General features: G+C 41.4%; 2 protein-coding genes across 2 annotated transcripts in view; one reads left to right on the top strand and one right to left on the bottom strand.

The window, feature by feature from the left end:
- Nucleotides 1-22,544, top strand: part of MED12L (mediator complex subunit 12L) — a 314,505-nt gene that overhangs the window by 187,139 nt on the left and 104,822 nt on the right. The gene's annotated exons all lie outside the window — the stretch shown is intronic.
- On the bottom strand, nucleotides 1,039-22,391 carry GPR87 (G protein-coupled receptor 87). Its single transcript, XM_026497292.4, has 3 exons — nucleotides 22,111-22,391; nucleotides 6,283-6,414; nucleotides 1,039-2,124 (listed from the first exon to the last, which is right to left on the bottom strand). Exons 2-3 carry the CDS (start codon nucleotides 6,314-6,316, stop codon nucleotides 1,082-1,084), a joined length of 1,077 nt encoding a protein of 358 aa, XP_026353077.2. The 5' UTR covers nucleotides 6,317-6,414; nucleotides 22,111-22,391; the 3' UTR covers nucleotides 1,039-1,081.

Below are 22,544 nucleotides of genomic sequence, written 5' to 3'. Positions count from 1 at the left end.
CCAAGATTTAAAACGTTAACCGGGTGCTTTTTTGACTTAATCTATTGTACTCTATCCTTCAACTTAAGGTAGTATTTTTAAACTAATGATAACTCTATTAAGGTACGTTATAAGGTCTTTCCTTTAAGACTATTTTGCTGATAATTTTCCTTTTCCTTTTCTTTTCTTTAACGGCGCCACGCCCAGCGTGGAGTCCAGCATGGGGCTTGAACTAACAATGCTGAGATCAAGACCTGAGATGAGATCAACAGTCAGATGCTTAACTGACTGAGCCACCCAGGCACCCCAGGTTTTCTAAAATAAAGGCTATTAAATGAGTTTTTGACAAGCCACGTATATTTGATTATTAACCAAGTTTCCATGTTCTCTTCTCTACCCTTGCCCCATGAGGATTTAGCAGTATGGGCAAATGTAGTGTTTTATCCAAGATCCACTTGTCCTGATAGTCACATTTTTTCCCTCTCTCTGAAATACCCTGAGTTTTTAAAATCAGTTGATTGAATTCAATCTTTGAAACACATTGCTCAAAAAATGTAGTTGAATCTTCTCGCTCCTGCCCCCACACTACAAATCTTCTCTAGTGTGCATAGACGTTGGTAAATACAGTGAGGGGATGATGGCTAAAGGTCATACATATTCACAGATGGAATGACAGAAGGCCTAGTAATTAATATGTGCCCAGTAATATCAGAGATAAATGAGCCCAAATCTTATACCTTGTAGCTTCATAGTTATTTTCTCTGTACTTTCTATTCTCTTCAAGGTGGCTTCGAAGCAGCCTTTCCTGGCAGATGGCTGCAGTGCGCCAGCATTGCCATGGCGTTCTCTGCCTCTGCAGTCTGCTCCTGACTCCCGAGTCACCACTGCCACTTGGCTACACGCCACCTCTTGCTTATCTCACTTTTCAGGCATGCCTTAATGTTGTTTCTCGTAGCTCCATATTACCCCAACTTTCATACCATTTTCATTCTCTTTTATCCCTATTTTGATAGGCTGACACGAGGATAATCAAAAGAAACATTTATTTACATTCTGTACACTTTGACTTCAACAAATAAGGAGGCCTCGTGGCCTTTAATTCCTATACATCTGTATAATCGTAATATATGCGGACTTCCGATCTTCTGACACTTTGCAGTGACCTGATGCTTTCACTCCTGGTTCTGATATTTGATTTCTTGAATAGCCTTCTTGAAAATGACCTACACATGAAAAAGTAAATTATTGGATCCAGGCACACATTGCACGCAGACAAGAAGAGTGTCATCTCTTTGCAGTAATACAGAATTTTGTGTGCAGATTCATCTAAATGTCTGTCTAAGTGACTAAAAGTGAAAGGAATTCTGCATAAGTGATAGGGTAGAAAGCAGGTAAAGAACACTGCCACAACGACCCGTATGCTCTGGTTATGTTTCCGCTTTCGGCTTGACTGGCTGATGAATTGCCTGCTGGATTTATGGATGTACCTGGATATGGCTATGTAACATCCAATCAGGATCACCAGCACAGCCACGAACAAGCAGCTGTTGACATAAATGACTGCTTCATGCCATTTGACTCCCAAGGGACTTTTAAGTTTCATGCAGTCATGAATATTTTCCTTGGTTAGTTGGCCATTTGTTAGAATGATGTTTGGCAAGGAGAGAACAGCCATGATCACCCAAACACAAATAGATAAAACCTTCGTGAAAGTTATGCTGTACATGCGAGAGTCCCCAAATGGCTTTACCACCTTCAGATAGCGATCAATGCTTATTAGCCCAAGAAATACGATGGAAGTATACATGTTTGCATAAAATAAAACTGAAGTGTATCTGCAGAGGATAAACTTGAAGTACCAAGGTCCAAATCCTGCATCATGCACTATCCGAAATGGAAATGTCAGCGTCATTATGAGGTCAGCAACCACTATGTTTTTGAGATAAAATATGAAGCTGGTTTTATTCCTAATGTGGAAGAAGATCCACACTGCTAGACCATTCAGCAAGATGCTTGCCACAAATATAATGAGGTAAAGCACAGGCAAGACGATAGTGTCAAATTCGTTGTTAACAGTGGTGTTCTTTCCGGGTCCATCGCTCACGTTACTTGGAGCGTGACTCCCTTGGCTGTGCAGCTCATTATCTGTAGGAGAAGTGGGGAGACATCATGTCAGAGCTTCACATGTGTGCCTCACAGACTACTAGTCTCCCTTATAGGTGACTGCTGTTTTGAGCAAATTAAAAAATGTCTTAGCAATTTAAATAGTTACGTTAGTGCATTTTTAATGTTTTGAGCGGCCAGAGTATTGGTGACCTCTCTCCCAAGTCCTCATCCCCTCCCCCCCGGACACATCACACTGAGGTCCCTTGAGTAAAATGTGGTATTTCTGGTTCTTTATGCCAGTCTTTTGAAAATGAAGATTAATATACTAATGACAATTATCCTGATTTTTAATTTAGGGTTTGATATCATTACGAATAGAATCAACAAAATCTGGGGGCAGAAAATTGGATTTTCCTATAATGAAAATAAAAGGGCTAGCACTGGCTGTTCTTTTAGGGTTGTCTTTGGCACACTCTCTGAAATACCTTCTTTAAATCTCAGGTTTAAGCTCTTTAATCATCAGTAATTGAGGAAGAATAAAACCACTGGGTGATTTTGAAATTTTTGCCATGGCTTGCTTGTAGAATGTAAGAGCCTTTAGGGACCATTGTTAGGAATAGAAATAAAAAAAGACCGTTGTTAATATTTAAGTTTATTATCATGGAGGGTCACTTGTCAAAGATAGTTCTAGGCTGATACCTATTTTTATTTACAAGGCTACATTCTACCTATTGCACTTAGATAAAATTTTTAAACTATTTATTTATTTATTTGGAATTTTTAGTTCATTGTTTAAGGCCTATGCCATACCACTCTATCATATAATCAGGAACATGGTGTGTGAGCCTCTTATTTATGTGGCAACCACGAGAATGGGTCTTGTGGATCTCCTACTGAGGGGAGCGAAATCGACGGGCAGCTGTAGCTTAGGGCTGACTCCACCACCACTTTCTTGCTGATGGGCACTTCTCACAGGCTGCTGCAAGCCAGTAACTGAGCACAGGAAGGATGCTAAGACAAGACTTTTCCTGGGACAGAAGAGTGTCCTCTGACAAATGACTTTGGCCGGAAGACTCATCAGTCTGGTGAAAACTTTCCTCAGACCGCGCTGTAGTGTGACTCTTCCTACTCAGCCTCCTTCCTGCTCCCCTCTCCCGCACAGGGGTCGCCCTTGCATTTCAGTCTGAAATCCCTTGCAAGCATATCCCCCAATAAATCTCTAGGCCATGCAGTTATATTTTGTCGTCTGCCTTTTTTGGGCTTTTTTCTCTTCCTTTTAAACCTGGACTAACACTATTCCCAGCTGCACTTTTTGGATCTAAGTTTAGAAAGAAGGTCATTACTGAATTTTTACTTCTCACTAATGAATAATGTTTACTATAATGACAGTTATGTTTTGGAACGATATTGTTTTAGAGGTAACAACATAAATTTTGCCCTCATTTCCCTATGTAACAGGCAATGTAGTATATATTTTGTTTGCCTTCTTTGAAGAAATGAAACAGGGAAGATAGTTTGATGATCATAATCCAAAAACAGGTTCTTAAATTGCTGCCTAAAATTTAAGTGTAGTCTCTTCCAGAGTAACCTTGTACTCTTTCTAATCTTTGCCTTTTATTCCCTGCTACAAGTGTTTTTAAAAACTGGTTTTCCTGGCTGAAATATCCTTACACAGGCTAGTAATTTGTACCTGGACCAGCCTGTTACGATGAGACCCATAGTATTATTAAACTTTATAAGTTTAAAATGCCTGATTCAGCTGCCATCTATATTACTGTTGCCAGTTTCAAATATTGTCTTGAACAGTATCATTCAAGCCTATTTTGACTTAATGAAATGTTGGAATCTTGGCTGCTTCTGCACCACAAGATCCCTAAGCTTTCTAAGATGTGCAGTTTTACCTGGGTTAAGAAAGTGCTTGAATTAATTTCCTCAATTAAACCATTAGCAGACACTTTCGTGTAACCCAGAATAGAACCCTGTGGGAAATGGAGAGAAGACAAGTAAGTTTTAATCAGGATAAGTGGTCCAGCCAAAGGACGCCGACTGAATTACGAATGGTCTTTAAAGCCATTATAAATACAAATAGAATGGTTCACAAACTGTAGCATGCATGCCACAGAGTATTTCAACCCTAGTGTTGACTCACGGGATCTACCATGCATATCCACTGTGGAATGGAGAGGCCCATACTTCCCAGGGTTCGTTAAGGATTGTGTGTCTGCTCAGTGTGTCATTAGATTTTAAAGTTTTAATTGTATGAAGAAGCTCTCTAATTAAATGATGATTTACTGATCAATTATGGTTATTATTGTACATGGAGTCTTAAACCAGAATGTCAAAAACAGTACGTAACAAATACTCTGTCTCATAAATGGCAAATATCAAGCACGAGCAGCCTTATTCCACAGTGGTTGCTGTGGCTTTGCGAGTTTGGTGTTCAGCTTGTTGATTATGTCACCTCATAGTATTTGCTTCCTTAGTTTATGTATGGGATTAACATTTTGAAGTACAGGACTTTTTAATTCAGTAGGATAGGCCTGGGCTTGGTTATTTCTTCATTCACAGATTCCACATTTATAATGCAGCTTAAGCAAATTAGTGGTTAAACTTGTTATGGGTTATTTTATGAAATAATATGGTAGTAGTGAGGGAAAAGAATGGTTTGTAAGCAGGAAGAACCATCTGTAAGTTGCTCTGGAAGGCTCCAAACTTCATATAGAAAATTTTGTCTAATTTTTTAAAGAATCAAGTCTGTGTTATATTCTTCTTTGCCAGCCACTCTTACTATTTCTTCTCCTCTGTGTCATTGCCCCAAATTTTTCCAAAGCTAGTGGTTGTGCTCAGAAGCATTTCTATGCACAGTATTCCTGCTCAGGAACAAAGACCATTAAAAGTATGTGGCTCTCTTTACCCAGGCTGTTTTATCACGTTGTTCCTTCTTCACTGTCAATAAAAAAAACTTGGCAACGTTAGGGAAGGTTTTTAATGACAGGTAGCTTGGTGATTCAATTAAGAAAAATTAGGTGTTTTTACAGTGTAAAGGCTATTTTCTCACACACTCCTTGTTTACTAAGACATTATTACCTGTATTCTTTAGCTCAGAGTTTGATACAGAGTGTTAATTGATGGCGAAGATTTGTCTCCTGCTCTTGCTCCACCAACTCCTTTTAAATTAGATGGACAAAGGCATTGACGTAAGAACTCTAGTCCCATAGTAAATTAACATTTGGCGCCAGTGTGTGTGAGAGAGAGGTATTGTAGTACAGGTGTTGAGGGGGTGGGATTTGGCTGTCTGTGCTGGTGTGTTGGAGAAATGCATGGGGTTTGTAGCCATACATAGCATTAACCACATGTGACTACTGTGTTGGGCAGGGCAGATAAAGGGCGTTCGTGTCATTGCAGAAAGTCCTATTTGACAGTGCTAGTTTAGTCACTTCATAACTTTGTAGAAGGGAATAAACAGTACCCATTTTGCCAGATCTCCCGAGAGTTAAATTCTCTGCAAACATTATTTCGAGGACAGCCTCTAGTACTTAATCGATGGTCACTCTAACTTAAGTCATTAATTACAATTTGTCTCAATTGCAGTCACATTATGAAGGATAGAGTGGTGAAGAGTCTTGGTCCTTTTGCTTTTGGTGTAGCTGCATTATTGCTCATTGGGGCGTGTCCCTCTTTAGCACAAAATGTGAAAGTATCAACAATATGTCACTGCTCTACCTGCCTGGTAGGAATGAAACACACAGGACATGCAAATTACAGGGTGTCACTACCATGGCATAGCTGCCCTTGCATGGTCATTGTTGAAATAGTTACCCAGGAGAGGAGGTAGATGTGGTCTTTGGCTTCCTGGGAAACCTCAGCAAACCTTGGTTTTTACACTATTATACCTGGAAAGTAATAGGTACTTTAGTTTGGGTATAAAAATCTTCCCCAAATGTTAATTTAATCTTTCAAAAGGGTTCGAGATGGTTTGTAGATGAAACAAAGCTTGGAATTAAGTAGTAACAAGTTAAATTTCTCTCAGTGATGCTGTCCTACCTGTTTGCTGTTTTATATTTAATGAAAGGCCAGGCTAAATGCTGATTTATTTTGCTAATTGGTTCAATGACCAATAAAATCCCCAAATTGTTAGTATAAATAACAGTCATTGATCAAGGAAGATTTTTCTGTGCGTTTTTTCCTCCTGCTTACCTGGTAATTTTACAAGTGTCAGGTTGAGCCCCATTCTTTAGTTGTGGTGGACTATAAGCAAAAATACGTGTCAGGAAACACTTGGGGACGACTGAGGGGAGGGTTCGGCATAGGTTATTCCTGGCTTGAGTCCTGGGCAAAAAAAGAGGAGGGGGAATTACGAAGGAATGTGAACATAGTAATTTGATCTTTTCCTCCCTCCCTCCCTCCCTCCCTCCCTCCCTCTTTTCTTTCTTTCTTTCTTTCTTTCTTTCTTTCTTTCTTTCTTTCTTTCTTTCTTTCTTTCTTTCTTTCTTTCCTTCCTTCCTTCCTTCCTTCCTTCCTTCCTTCCTTCCTTCCTTCCTCCTTTCCCTTCCCTTCCCTTCCCTTCCCTTCCCTTCCCTTCCCTTCCCTTCCCTTCTCTTCTCTTCTCTTCTCTTCTCTTCTCTTCTCTTCTCTTCTCTTCTCTTCCCCACTCACTCTCTCTCTCCCTTCCTTCTTCCCTTCCCTTCTCTCCCTTCCCTCCTTTCTCTTCCCTCCCAAAGCTTTATTTATTATAGAGAGAGAGCATGGGCAGGGAGAGGGGTGGAAGGAGAGGAAGAGAAGAGTCTCATGCAGACTCCCCTCTGAGCATGGAGCCCAGTGTGGGGCTCGATCATGACCTGAGCTGAAATCAAGAGTTGGACACTCAACCAACTGAGCCACCCAGGTGCCCCAGTCTTTTCTTTAAAAATGTATGTATATGCTTTCACAGTTGAGAGAAGACATACTCTTTGGATATGAACAGCTCTGCCACAGGAAAGTTGCATATTTTTGGGTCCCTTTTCAGCCTGCCATGGAGCAGGGACCATTTCTGTGTTTGCTGTCTATCTGAATGCTAGTGTGTGGCCGTGGGAAAGTTACTAATGTCTCTGTGACTCATTGTCCTCATTTCTGAAATAAGAATCATAAATAATCATATTACAGGATTGTAATAAGGATTATGTGAAATAGTCCAAAAGACAGTTATCAGAACCTAGGTCTAGGAATGCACTCAGGGCGCGTCAGCTTATATCTTCCCATCCCTGCTTCTACTGAATTCTTTTTTTCCTCCTGACCCAAGCATGTAATAAATACATCTGTGATGGGACTTATATGCAATTGGAAATTGTTAAAAAAATGCTTTTTTAAAAAAAATCTAACATTGATATATGTAAGAGTGTTTTATAAGCTCACATGCTTTTAGTATCCTATTCTTTTTTTTTTTAATGATTTTTTATTATATTATGTTAGTCACCATACAGTACATCCCCGGTTTCCGATGTAAGGCTCGATGATTCATTAGTTGTGTATAACACCCAGTGCACCATGCAATACGTGCCCTCCTTAATACCCATCACCGGTCTATCCCATTCCCCCACCCCCCTCCCTTAGTATCCTATTCTTATAATCTCTGGGGTTCAGGATGCCTGGGTGGCTCAGTCAGTTAAGCCTCTGCCTTCAGCTGAGGTCATGATCCTAGGGTCCCGAGATCGAGTCCTGCATCAGGCACCTTGCTCAACAGGGGGCCTGCTTCTCCCTCTGCCTGCTGCTCCCCCTGTTTGTGCTTGCTCTGTTTCTTGCTCTCTCTCTCTCTCTCTCTCTCTCTGACAAATAAATAAAATCTTTAAAAAAATAATCTCTGGGGTTCTAGTTTTGGGTTTACATTAGCCAGCTGTGTGACCTCTATAAGTCACCTGGCCTTTCTGGAATTGCCCTCAAGAACCTAGAAAATCCCAGTCAGGACTCTAATTTATGTGAGCCAGCTTCTATGATTTCCTCAAGCATAGATTTCCCTTAAGAATTTAATGTCATTTGAATGTTTGTCTTTTAAGTCCCTGTATTTCTCTGTGAGAACTGCATTCCATACAGTCTCAAAGTGTGATTAGGAGTGAATAATTTAAGTGGGTTTCAGTGATGGGCGTGTGATTTTGGCTAAATTCCTGAACTTTTCCAAGCCTCAGATTCCACACATTTTTATAAAGATTGAGATCATATGTGCATGTAACATCGAATGCTGTAAAACATTTCCCCTACTTCTTCTTCAAGCAGCCCTGTCTCTTCTATGTTTTCTTGCTTCTCTGAGGTGTTGATAAAAAAAGAAATCTTGAGGACTCTTTTGGCGAGTGTGCTGCTAAAGTCAAATGGTTTTATGGAACGAATGGTTTGCTATAGGGCAAGTCACGCTATTGCTCATTAAACCATGTGAGACTCTAATGTCTCTTTACTGATGTTGCTTATACACTATACAGCTGCAAAGAGACCCCAAGTAACCTCATCCCCTGCAAGTACAACGCAGATTTCTGGCTGGTGTAAGCAGTTACATTGGCTGAGTCAACGGGGAAAGAGCACTTTGCAGGCAGAAGTATACTGAAGAATTTGGCCGCAAATGAAGAGCACTTGTTTCTTTATCTGTTACTTTGCCCTTCTTTTCTGTTCCCTAGTGTCACATGATGTTTAGGTGCTAGATTTGGTAGTAGACGGAAAAAAATGGCTCGCAAATTTTTAGTGATTCCCCTCCCTGCCTAAATCCCCTCTGAGCATTTAGGTACTGCATTCATGCCTTATGTCAGATCGCACAGTGAGTAGTCCGTAGTGGGTGCTAAAAAGGTACTTTTTTGGTTAATAGAGCGTAGACAGTGATTAGGGCTCTTAAGAATCTTTTCCTTTTTGGGTGGTAATGTTGAAGGATTTTTAAAGTAAGGTAAGGAGGTGAAACTACTTTGTTTTTACTTATTAAAGTTTACCAGGAAGAATGATTGAAGCAGTTGGTTTTCTAATCTTCATAATAATGATCCTTGGATTCCGTAAACCTTTATTTTTCTCGAATTGATCTTCTCATGGAAACATTTCCTGAAGTTTGCCTGACAAACACATCTTGATTTTTACATTTCTCTCTTCCCAAATTATGTGGTTTTCTTCCTCTTGGCTTCACATATACCTTACTCAATAACAAGAATTCCAATATGGCCTTACCCCCACTGGAAGAGAGGAGCAGTGTCTAGAAGTAGGTAGGCCACAAGCAGCAGGAAGAAAGACAGCAGACAGCCCTTAAGGAGGACCCAGAAAAGAGCCTTGGGAAAAATATTTAAATATCACATTTCTGATAAAGGATTTATATTCAGAATATGCAAAGAACTTTTACAACTTCCTGATGAGAAAACAACCCAATTAGAAAACAAATGATCTAAAGATTTGTATAGACATTTCACCAAGAGCACACGAAAAGGTGTTCAACGTCATTAGTCATTAGGGATATTTAAATAAAAACCCACAATGAAATGCCATTTCCTACCTACCAGAATGGCTGTAAATAGAAAAGAGAATATCAGGTGTTGCTAAGGATGTGGAAAAACAGAAACTATTACACATTGCTGATGGGGGAGTTTAAAATGATATGGCCACTTTGAAAACAGTCTAGTAGTTTCTTATAAAGTTAAAACTAAATTTATCATACGACCCAACAATTTCACTCATACATATCTACCCAAGAGAAATGAAAACGTATGCCCATGCAAAGACTTGTATGCAAATATTTTAGTGGCATTATTCATTAATAGCTAAAAGTTGAATCAACCCAAATATCAGTCAATGAATGGATAAACAAAATGTGGTATAGTCATACAATGCAATACTACTTGGCAATAAAAAGGAATGAAATGCAGCTATAATATGGACAAACCTCAAATATTTTGCAGGGGAAAGAAGCCAGCTATGAAAGACTATGTAACATTTAGAGGAAATGTTCAGAAAAGACAACTCTGTAGAAGTGGAAAGGATTTGCCTGAGCTCTGAGGGTGTTGAGATTAACTGTGAGAATATGACAGGTCTTATTGGTGGGTGATAAAAACTGGATTGTGGTTGTGGTTGCAAAACTATATAAATTTACTAAAAATTATTGAATCATGTTCAAAATGGATAAGAGTTATGATATATAAATTATATCTCAAGTTAAAAAGGGTGAAAGAGTGCACAGAAAGGAAAAGGAATACAAATAGGCTAGCAACTCACCAGCACAATAGATGAGTTTTCAAGACCGGAAGAGGTACATGGCAAGCACTTGCCTATCTTCTGTTGAAGGAAGTAGTGAAATGCACAGTACATAGGTGTCTGCCCTCAGGGAGTTTAGAGTCACTTAGTTGAGGATCTAGAAGTAAAGAGACCACTAAGTATAGATGAGAGGTTTTGGATACTATGGAAATAGAGACGTGTACCCTGACGAGGAGAAGTGGGAATCAGGGAGGTTCTGTGGCTGCGGTGATACTGGTATTGTGGCAGGTTTGCTGAAGGTCCGATGGGAAAGGAGCATGTGGAAATGCTGAGTGTGGCCAAAGAAGATGCAGTAATCTGAGGATGATGATGGGATTGAGTGATGGAGAGACATGATGAATTTGAGGTATATTGAGGAATTAGTGGCTGCCTGATATTGCTGGAAAGGGAGGAGGGGTGTTGGCTCTCAGGTATTTGGGATATTAGGGCCAAAATGAGAGGAGGATCACATAAAGGGACCACTGGAGTTCAGTTTTGGATTCGTTGATTGCAGGATGCTCACGTATTACTCCTGTGATGTCTGCTAGGTAACTGAAGGTCCAAGGAGGGGCTCAGAAAAGTGCTTCTGGCTGATGATACACATTTAAGTCAACAGAGGATCAGTTATAGAAAAATCTATGGGAATGGAATGAGTTTGCCTGGGATGAACCTGTCCAGTAGAATGAGAATGGGACAGGGCTGATGTAGGTGCTTTTAAGGAGCAATCTTAAGGAAGGGGAAGTGCCTGAAGGAGTGGCCAGAGAGTTGGGCAGTTATTAGAAGAGAGTAATGTCATGTGAACTCAGAACAGAGTTTAAGAAACAAGAAGCTAGGACTCATTTTACCCTGCAGGGAAATCAAGTGATACAGGACAGCAAAGTGCCATTGGATAGGATTCAGTTAACAAAGAGGTCACTGTTCATCTTTGCCAGGGCTGCACATGTTGTTCCGTGTGTGTGTGTGTGTGTGTGTGTCCCCGGCCGGCCGGCCGGCCGGCCGGCTGGGAGGTGGTGTAGGGCAGAAGCAGAGGCCTATTGACAGAGAGTTGAGTAATGTTTGCAAGGTGAGGAAGTCAGGGAACGATTTCAGACAACACTTTCAAAGAAAGCATGCCTGCGATGGGAAGGAGAGAAAGGGTGGGGGGAGGGGAGGCAGATATACAGGACTGAGGGACGTTTTTGTTAAGTTTCTCATTTAATGCCTGGCATTTAAAATGATATTTCCTTGCTTGGCTTAAAAAACCCCTTGCCCTTACTCCCAGCCAAGTAAGGCGTCAGTGTGGTGGAGTGCTGGGTTTCAACCCCCGCCCGCTCACTTCCAGCTTTCTGACCCAGCATTTCCTCACGTATAAAGTGAATATGATGATACATCCCTTATAGGCTGACTGCAAGGTTCAAGTGTGAATATTTATGGCAGCTGTGCTGCACAGGGTAGGGGCTGCCTTGTTAGTCCTGTTGTGTGTCATAGGGACACGGTGGAATCTATTGGGTGAATGACGGGGTGGACACAAGGCGAACCACGTTCTTGCCGCCTTGTTTATGCTGACACTGTTAGGTGGTTTGTGGTCTCAGCCGTCCTGTGAGGAGCCATTTGACTGATCTTTTTGCTCTAAGAGCTTGCCCTTTTTTTCAGTTGCCTCTGAGCCTCGTCTGACCGCCATCTGCACGTAAGCTGGGGGGCTCCCTGTGTGGTTGACTCCGGAGCAGCTGTGCACTGTGCGTGTCCCAGCGCCTGCAGGGTGTTGCAATCACGGCTGCTTCAGCGGTAGTAATGGCTCCGTTCCAGGACCTGGTTCACGGGCGGGAATCCTGTTGTGCCGCCTATCGCTCCCCCAGCTGAGGGCTGATGAAACCGCTCAAGAATGTGATGTCTGTGGTAGGCCAAGCTTCACAGCCATTCCTGAGGTTAGATGGTATCGATGCTTAGAGACCTGGTTTTGTTTTTCTTCTTTTTTTTTTTTTTTCAGCCACCCATTGATATCTTCTTTGATTATTTTGTTAACTGTTGTTGGTTTAAGCTGGCTTTTTAAAGGCGGGCGGTGGAAAAGGGCTAAGGTGTACTGAGTGTCTCCTTTATCTTACACCGTGGGCTAGTTGCTTAATGTCTCATACAGTCCTCAGAGTGGTTTTATGACCTAGGTGCTTTATTTCCTTTTCTTCCCCCAGGTGGGAAGATCCGAGGTTCAGACACGTAATTAACTTGCCCTGACTCACATGGCGAGTAATGGGTAGAGTCAGCGTTCAGCTCAGATCTGATTGAAACTGAAGCTGCAGTTCTCTTACACTGCCCTGGAATAAAAATGAAGAATGATTCTGGAGCTTAATTTTGGAGGGTAGGAAGTGGAAGGGGAAGGGTAGGTTTGTTTTCTCTTGTCTAGCTGGTGAAGGAACTGCTAATCTTCTAAACTGGAGATCTCATTTTTTTTGGCCTGAACCATGTTGAAAACATCAGGAAATTTCATGTAAGAACTCAGATTTGGATCCTATCCTGAGAAATGAGATATGCAAATAGTGAGCATGCACAGTCCAGCAGTATTAGCTGCGTCTTCCCAATGGGATGTACGCTCCAGCTTACCAGCTCACGGCATTCTCTGTTGACACCCCTGGGGCTCCTCACTTGGGAGCTTTTCCTGTCTGAGCCTACAGATACTTAATTTTGTGACCTTTGGTCTGTTTATCATTTAATCTTATGTGGCTAAATTTGAACCATATGGATCGTGAAATGTCTGTTTAAATTATAAATGTATTTTTCTTCTTTTTCCTCTGCCCCCTCCCTACTGAGTCCTGAATTTTCTTGCTTTAGGGGCCATAGCTTAGCAGTCTCTCCAAAAGATTTTCCTTTTACTTCTTAGCAACCCAGAAAAATAGTGGTGGGAGATCTTAGCTCACACCTGAGAATTATTGTCACAGTTGAGCTTTTCTCTGTGCTGAGCCCTGTACTGGGCTCTTTAAGCAAAAGCCCTACGCTTATTCTTAAACTGCTTTTGTTGGTGGGAGAACTGAGATTCTGGGTCCGAAGGAAGAAAGGTTATAAATGGTGGAGAAGAGGCTCGAACTCAGGTGCGCCGGATGTCCAGCCCTCTGCTGTCTCCCTTGAAGGGTAACAAGAGGACCAGGGGAAGGATCAGCTTCCAGGACTGCTGAACTGCTAGTTTGGGCACATAGCCTTATTCTTAAACCTCACTGTGTTTGACCTCAGCATGGTTGGTGAGCCCCTTGTGCCTCGCTGGGGGGGAACCCGCCACAGCAGGAATAGCCGGCCGGTGTGCCCACTGGGACATTCTCTCTGGCTGCACAGGGCCTCCTTATTGAGCTTCTGATCAAGATCTGGAAGATGAATGCCAGTTAAGTGCCGCCTCCCTGGTGGCGGCTATTCTTTGTTTTGTGGGGTGATTATTTGGTGGCAGCGATTGTCTCTTACTTGTCTTCCATCTTCCAATTTGTTCTTTAGAGACTCATACCCAAAATTGTGAGAATTTCAGATCTTGCAGAAAAGAAAACTTTTCTACTAAGCTTTCTAGCTAAGCTAGTAGCTCATAATGGGAATACTGCTGCAGTATCCTTAAATTTCAGTGGTAAAGATGTAATACTCAACAAAAAACATCTAATATGAAGTTTCTGATGAAAGGTACAGCCTCTCTTGCATTTGGAATTGCCTGTAATCCAATAATCTTAACCAATTTAAATTTGAGGGGGAGGGAGAGGGTGTGAGTGAGAGTTTTCCAACACTGTTAACAGCTTTGCTGGAGGCCTTGGGAAAAAAACAAGTTATCTCACTGGATACAATTTACTTGTTTTTGTAATAAAATTAGGTCCCTGTCGTCACAGGGCACTTCATTAATGCATGCTTGGAGTCACATCCCAAAGGTGTTGGAATGCAAAGCACACAGCTGTTCGTTCAGGTTGTTCAGGAACTACTCTGAAGTTCTCTTTTCGAAGTTGCACTTGGTATCTAAAGCCTAAAATGATGTGTATTTTGGTCCACATTGAGATTTAGCGTATTTTTTGGGGGGTGACCTCTGACCACTTGATTTATAAATATTGATTTGGGAGTGATGTAAAGCGGTTTGTAAACTCCATGAAGGCAAGGCTTGTGTCTAATGCTTCTTTATAACCTTCACCCCAAACCCGGTTATTTCTTTTGTACAGGAGAGGAATCTTATTAGCGAGGTTCAACAACTTGCCCAACATCACCCACAGTGAAAGGCAAAGCCAGGAAAGGAGCTTCAGTTGTTGTGACCCTAGAGCTTCTCTGCTGTGCCCCTTGGCTTGTAGTGGAAGCAGCTCGGAAGTAGTCTGGCCAGTGTCTTAGACTTCTGTTGGGTGGGCAGGTACTAAGTTCTTAGACCTCCTTGGAGTGGGCAGGTACTAAGTTTTTGACTCAGTATTTACGTCTTTGACCCTGGATAAAACATTGTACCTCAGAGCTTGAGCTTTCACATCTCGGAAAGAGGAAAGTTATAAATGCCTGGCCTAGCTCCCAAAGGTGCTTTGAGAAGTCATGAGATAATATATATAAAGTCAATTTTATATTGTAAGTACTACAATAATATAAGCATGTAACTCATGGCAAATATGTTTTTTTCTGCTCAATAATACAGTTTTTATTAGTCATATGGTTAAATTTTACAGTTGATGGAGTTGAAGTGTATATTTTTATACACTTTATATTTTCTGTTTAGGCAAAGTTGGATTCTGTTTATTGATGTTGAGGAGGCTGGTTAGAGAGGTGAGGGGCTAAAGTTTTCAATAACCAGAGCAGTAGTTTTCAATGAGTATGTGGAGCCAAATATATTTCAAGTCACTTCTGGTTCCTTAAAAAAATTCTCAGAATTTACGATCCCAGGTTAAGTGTTTAGTTTGATTACCATCTTGAAGAAAGGAAGAATGTTTTTCACAAGCTTAGGGAGATGCTATTCCTTGTTTCAGAAGAGTCATTCCATGGCTTAAGCATTATACTTAGGAGTTAACATTATTCTTCCTGGTGATGGTGGTGGTGGTCGTCACCATTCTAATAAGGTCATCATGATGGTTTTCTAGCTGTGCATAAAGGATAGGTGTTCTTAGAATACCTATCAGTAGAATGGGTGTCAGGTTAGCTACCCTAATTCTTCAGATCACAGTTTAATCAAACAGGAATGTTGTTTAAATTAATAGAATAAGACTGATTCCTAAGAGACAGGTCCTCCTTCAGTTTTCTCCCTTACCTTCATTTATAATTTAAAAATTCCTTAATGAGGTCTTCAGTACTAGTGGATATTTCTTTCACATTTTTATCAGCATCAAACCCTCACTGTTTCTTATTTTGTCCTCTTATAAAAACAAGAAATAAATTGCCCATCCTCCCATACATAGGTAATAAAAGCATCTGGCATCACATATAATTAATTTCATGTATGTGTGTGTGTGAACACGTAACATTCTCTTTAAAGTGGTTCCTACTATCAACTTTGCTGGCATTAATTATGCTATTTTTAAAAGTGATTCTTAAAGTGGTGGGAATATTTGAATCAAAATAATTCTGGGTTGATGTATAAAGATGATAAGTTGCTCAACTAGGAGAAATAAGTATCTGTGTGTATTATTATAATATTATATTATAATATTTGTCATATGTGTTTTCTTTTTCCCCTGCCTGTCATATTTCCTTCTGTTACAGCCCTCAGTAGCTTCCTTTCTTGTACAGAACACCTTGCAAGCCCCTCTGTAGGTACCCTGGTGACCTGGTCTTGTCTAATTGCCTACTTTGCAGCTCCCACGCTCCTGCACAGACCATCCCTGTCTGTCTCTCCCTTGTCCACTGAGCAGGCTTTCAAGCCTAACTCATCTGCCACCTCTTCTCAAAGCCTTCTATGTTTCCCCCTACAATGTGTCCGCGCTTCTCAGTCCCTAGTATCTGCCTGGCTGTTCGTATCTCCAGCTGTTGCATTGCATTCTCCTTGTTTGCCTGAATGCCTGAGCGTCTTTGAATCCTTCTATCTCCAGAGTCCAGCAGAGTACCTGCAGACACAGTGTGAGGCTCAGGAAACATTTGCTTTAATGTTAGGCTCTCGAGGAATGTGGCCTCCTGTGACCTAATCTGATCTTCGTGGAAATCTGCTATTTTTATCTTCATGAGTATCTTCTTTTGCCATCTGAAGTAAAAGAATAGAACCCAGGGAGGGCCGAGAGAATAGGAACTGGCAGCTGATCTCATGGAGGACACGGCCAAAGACCAGGAGGAAGGCTGGTCGAACACTGGTCCTCTGATGTAAGTAAGAGGGCTAAAGTGGAGGGTTACAAATTCAAATATAGCCCCATAGGTCATGTCAGTGAGGAAAGTGAGGCAAGTATAAGACGAAATCATCAACAGTAGCAGTGTGCTAATAAAACACAGCTAACAGCCAGAATGTCAAGGGAGGTAATCAGGGCTAGGCACTGCGTAATCTGGGGGATGTTGCCCCTTTCTCAGGCTCTGGATTGTTGCCACACAGATGTGTGGGTCAACTGCTACCAGACTATCTGATTTATAAGAAAAATGGATTTTTATATACAATTACATGAATTTTAAATTATAGATTAATTTTGTTAACCCGCTAGGCAGACCAAATAATGCGTGTCTGTGGGTTACAGTTTGTGACATCTAGCTTCGTGGTGGGGCTGCGCCAGGCCTCTCCTTGGGGTTTCTGTTCAGGCCTTAGTGGGACCGAGAGCCTTGTTACTGGATTCCTGCTGCGAACCTCTCCCTCGGTTTTACCAATTTCCCCCTAGTATTTTCCTTTTTAACTGAAATTGATGAGTTTGTAAGACAAGCTTTGGGATGGTTTATTGGATTTCAGAATTGAATGGCACTCTATTTAATTTGGGGTCCATACTCTTTTAAAAAGCTCTGAAGTTTCTTCTTCCTTATTGCTGATAAGGTTGAACCACATGAAAACATTATTTTTATAGGTTTAATATGCCCACCACTTGAGAAATTTCAATTGCTACAATATATTATTGCAGCATGAAATTAGAATGTTTTAGGGAGAAGGGAATATTGGTGTTGAATAAATACAACGGAAATAGCTGTTAAACAGTGATCATAATATGCTGCTGCGTGATTATAGTAGTTATGTTTTGATGGCATCCACTCTTCTTTTATTCATTCATTTTGCTGCATATGGTGTGGGTACTGCATAGGCACTTTGAGACAGTGCAAGACTTTATCTTGTTTGAAGTTTCGGTGGAGTAGACCTTTAAACTGTTTGGTTGAAACAGCCGAGAAATAATTGTAGCTCTGATGATTTAAGTATTGTATGTTGCTGTGAGCCCCAAGTACCCACATTGTACCCAGTCATGATATGAAGGACTATCTTTGTAAGGCAGCCAGTATACAATTTAGTAGTCGTTCTAATTTTTCTTTTAGCCAGTTTATCTAAATTGGTTTGAGAAGCCCATTGATGATTTGTTTTCAGTTTCCTTTATAACCTTTGCGTCTGGTAGGTAGGAGGAGGAAGAGGTTTGGGCAGGGAGGTCACCTATCCCAAAAGGAGAGTGGCAGGCCCTGTGGTGCCTGCAGTCTTGGGGCAGCTCATGTCCATGCATTGCTTTCTTGCATCTCTCCTGTCAGCTCTCTGCCTGAAGCCACACAGCTGAGTGCTGACAGCCCCAGAGTTCTCTATTACCACTTCTCTTCAACTAGATCAGAAGCATCTTTAGTGCAGGGACCTTCGATTATTGTATTTCAGCTGCCTTGGCTTACACTGGCTTCTGCAGAGTTTGGCCCTATTCTCTGTCCTCTGCAGAGTTGATCTGGTGGCTGAAGGCCAGTATCTCTGACCTGAGAGTATGTTCGGGCCATTGGCTAATGCTCCTCTGGCAACAGAAGAGTCTGTGTTTCTATGCTGTTAGATACAACAACAACAACATTAATAAGAGTAAGGGTTTGGCAAATGCTGGCTGAAACTATTTTGCAGGTAAGACAGTTTTGAATTATTTAGATACATTTAATTTATTAAAAAGACATTGGACTCAAGTTGGAGATCTGCCATTTACTTGGGCGGGTTACCTAACTCCTGTGCCCCAGTTTTCTCTTCTGTAACACATTCATCACTGGATTGGCTTGACGATTGAATGAGGTATTACCACAGTATTATCTCATTTGATCCTTACAGATTGTTTCATTGGGGCTTGGCATATAGTAAGAACTCACTGTTTTGATGCTACCTGGGTGTAGTAAGAGTAGTAGTACCCACCCCAACCCCCACTGTTTTGCAAATAAACTGAGGCTTAGAGAGGTTCCTTCAGCAGACAGGTGAGTGCGAGAGCCCAGGTTAACACACCTGGTTTGAGATGGAGTCTGGATTTGAACACAAGTCAGTCTGAGTGTTATGCTCTTAACTGTTCTGTTGCTTCTACACGAATTGGGGGTTCACGTGCTGATTATAATGTGATGTCTCCTTTCGGAAAACTAGGAAGTAGAGTAGTTCCATGGTAGCAGGCTGTCATGCACCCCAGTCATTTGTCTCCTACAGTCAAGTAGCACAGGGAATAAATCACAAGTCTATATAATTTTGCTTACAAACTATGCACAAAAGAGAGGTCGCTAACAGTAAGTTGTGCATTTACTCAGAACTTGCAGAGTAGTGACTACGAACATGGTTGGCTGCAGGTAGACACAGTTCAGGGGCACAGCTCTGCTGCTCTCTTGTATGCCTTTTCACCTTCAGTTTGCTCAGCTGTAAAATGGAGGTAATGGCGGTACACACCTTACAGGTGTGTGAAGCTGTTTCTTTTTTAAAATATGGATTAAAATATGCAGTGGTCTTGGGCATATATTAAGCTATCAATGTATGTTATGATTGTTGTTTTAGCATTAAGGCTAGAAGGGCAGTTTGTGTCATATGAGTTTTATCTAGTACATTGGAGAAAGTCATTTAAGGAGGTACCTTCTCTTTCCAGAATGATGGACATTATTGTCAGAAATTGCCTTATTGAAGAGTCACTGATATGAATGACTTAATGTGACATCTTACAACAAGGGAAACTTAGTGCTCTTCTTCAAATGCATTTTAGTGTAAATTTTTTCATCTTTGGTTAATAAAAATGTTAAAAGATAAAATATACTACTTAGGTATAAGATGGAGAACAAACTCTATTCTGCCCATTTTTGCCACATAAGGAGGAAGAGTTAGAAATTGTCACCAGGTCAGAGACGCCTGGGTGGTTCAGTCAGATAAGTATCTGACTCTTGGTCTCGGCTCAGGTCTTGATTTCCGGGTCGAGTTTGGTCCCCCCCCCCCCCCCCCACCATGTTGGGCTCAACACTCAGTGTGGAGCCTACTTAAAGGGAAAAAAAATTTGTCACCACATCAGAAAGGAGCTTGGCTTTGACCATTGGCCCGAAGCGGAATGTTTTGAGTCTTGTTTCTTGTTCACCCTGTTGTTTTCCAATTGGTTCATCTCAACTACTTTTTTTTTTTAATGTTTATTTTTTTAGTTGTAAACTAATTTATTTATTTTAATTTTTATTTAAATTCTAGTTAACACATAGCACAATAATTGTTTCAGGAGTAGAATTCAGTGGTTCATCACTTACATACAACCCCCAGTGCTCATCATAACAAGTGCCCTCCATAATGCCTGTCACCCATCTAGCCTATCCTCCACCCACCTCTTTCCATCAACCCTCAGTTTGTTCTCTGTTGTTAAAATTTTATTGTTATGTTTTTTTCCCCCCTTTCTTTCCCCCCCACCCATCTCATCTACTTTCTAATCACAAGATCATGGTTGCCTCTGCTCTCCCCTCTCTTTCTATGGTCACGACTATGAGAACTGCAGGTGGCCCTGTGTTTGTATTAATGCACAGCTTTCTACCCTAGGAAGTGGGAGCAAACTGTATTCATCTCCATCTTGGAGAGAGAGAATCTGGAACCTAAAGAGGTTGGGATTTGATTAGCATTACGTGTTTGGCTGGGACAGAAGTGGAGAGGATCAGTCCTCCTTAATCATGTTTGGCTCCACCCAGTGTGCCCTCCAGCATTCCTTGGTTTGATCCAAGCCTTGGTTCTTGATAACCAGTCCTCGTACCTCAGCATATCACCTGGATTATAGGAATCTGGAAGTGCAGGGGCCCTCTAATGACCATCCAGTCCGATCCCCTCATTTTACTGTGAGGGATGGCATCGAGCTCCTGAGGAAGTAAGAGCCTTGCCCAACTCACTCTGATAACTTTTGGCACAGTCTTCACCCAAACCCTGGTCACTTTGCTGGGAGTCCTGGATTTTCTGCCCTAAAGCAAACTGCTGTCCCTTGCCTGTGCATAGAGCATCTGTCCCGGAGACTTTGGACTACTCCCAGGTGCTTTTACCTAGATTTTACCTCACTTCCGTCTTGCCCTCACCAGGACAGGCTTTGAGGGAGTTTTGTGGGTTTTTCTAATTTTCCTGTTTAGAGGCATACAAAGAACAAATGACCATTCTTGTCTCCTCTATGTTAAATTTCTGTGGCATTTTCTGAGTACAAGGCAAAGCATGAAATATTTTTTGTTCTTGAAGGAAGTGAAACCCTAAGATATGAAGGAAGGCAGGCAGACTCAGGAAAGGGTATGCATGCTGGTAACCTAAATAAAAACATCAATTCTCGTTTAGTCTCCCTTCACCCACCCCCTTCCCTGAGTGCAGTAATCCCTCTCAGCGCACTGTCTCTGGCTAGGAAATTTCCCCTTAGCCTCTTCATGAAAGTTATGATTTTCTGACTAATTACTCCCCCTCTCCTCCACCCCTGGCCTACATCCTTAAATACGGTATTCAGGCATCTAACTATCCCTCCAGCCACTCTGCCTTCACCCACGTATGCCAAAACGCTTTTCAAGTAGGTGTCGGAAATGATAGTCTTAGCAAAGGTTTTTGCTGAAGGACTAAGAGACTCTCCTTGATTCCTAATTTCAAGAAAGGAAGACTTTTGTTAACTGCACACTGGCAGAGATACTAATGGTATAAAATATGAACAGTGTGTGGCTCTCCCTGCCCCATACAGTTTGGGTAATTTAAAGTTCCTTAGTAGATCAATGTTAACCGAATGAATCAAAAGTCACCCTACTTGCAGCTCACCTATCTTTTCAAGTCTTTATATTCTAAATTTGACAAGTTCAAATCTCTATGCTTGCTTTCTGTTTTCCTCAGTGAAGCAAAAACTTCCCTACAGTTTGAATGTGAGGCAGCACTAAAGTGTTGGAACCCTTTGTTGGTAGCCGGAGGTTTTCTCAGTGCCTTTCCGGACGTGTTTTAACATGATCTCTGAAGGAACTGGAATGAGGATCGCCCTGTTCGTTGTGGTACAATGAAAAGATTGAGATTCTTTTATCAAAATGAAGCAATTTGGACAGAAAATCATCTTTTTTGTTTTGGTCTCTCCTTTTTTAAAAAAAAAAAGTGAATGAAAGATTATGAAACAAATGTACCTTTTAGGTCTTGAGAAACAATTACAAGAGACTATGGATTTTACTTATTGAAAACAGTAAGTGTGATAAAAAAAATTTTTTTAGCTTAAATATAAGCGATTTTCAAGTCCTTGTTTCCACGTTTGAAGGCACAATACACAATTTACATTTTCCGCCCGCCCAAGCTGCAAACGGTGAAGCTCCATGAAGAACATATGGCCCCTGTTTTTGGAATGTGGTGCCTCCCAGAGAAAAAGAACTTACATTATATTACTCAGTTAGTATTCTCGTTTCTACTTTTTCTTCAGACCTCAGATTTAAGCAAAAGGATAATTACAGTCTTAGTGCTGTGTCCTATCAACCACAGCTTTTAAGAAAATTTAAAAAAAATTTTTGATTTACCTTTCATTGCGGTGTCTGGGTGTCCATTCACCTGATACGGTGTCTTCAAGTTGAAACAGGCTTCTCAACTCTAATTAAGAATAAGCCTTGAAACTATGGTTGACAGAGAAGTGGGTTTTCTGGCACAGCATGAAAAGTAAGCATTTTTCTCCCCTGTCGGAGAAAGTGGGTTCTCCCCTGGGCCCTTTGAGAGTGTCCTTTGAGGCACCCTTTCAGATTGTCCTGCTCGGAACAACTGGAGCAACTTGCTCTCTTGCTCTTGTAAGTGACTCACATCTGAGAGTAGGTGAGATTTGTAGACTGGGGAAGAGCATTTCCTGAACCTGCAGGAATCAGACGGTGATTCACCTGAAGGGAACACGGAGGGCTGGAGCTCAGAATGCCAGAGCACTGTTTAAGGAGGAGGAGATGAAGTCTCAGGTCGGGGTTGGCCC

Source organism: Ursus arctos, unplaced genomic scaffold (assembly GCF_023065955.2).
Source record: "Ursus arctos isolate Adak ecotype North America unplaced genomic scaffold, UrsArc2.0 scaffold_20, whole genome shotgun sequence".
Classification (NCBI taxonomy): domain Eukaryota; kingdom Metazoa; phylum Chordata; class Mammalia; order Carnivora; family Ursidae; genus Ursus; species Ursus arctos.
This window is presented reverse-complemented; position numbering and strand designations above follow the sequence as displayed.

Excerpts from the sequence above, each read along its gene's own strand:
- GPR87 (XM_026497292.4), bottom strand. The coding sequence starts at position 6,316 with ATGGGGCTCAACCTGACACTTGTAAAATTACCAG. Across the intron at positions 2,125-6,282 it reads GACACTTGTAAAATTACCAG|ATAATGAGCTGCACAGCCAA; the intron begins GTAAGCAGGAGG and ends CTTCTCCTACAG.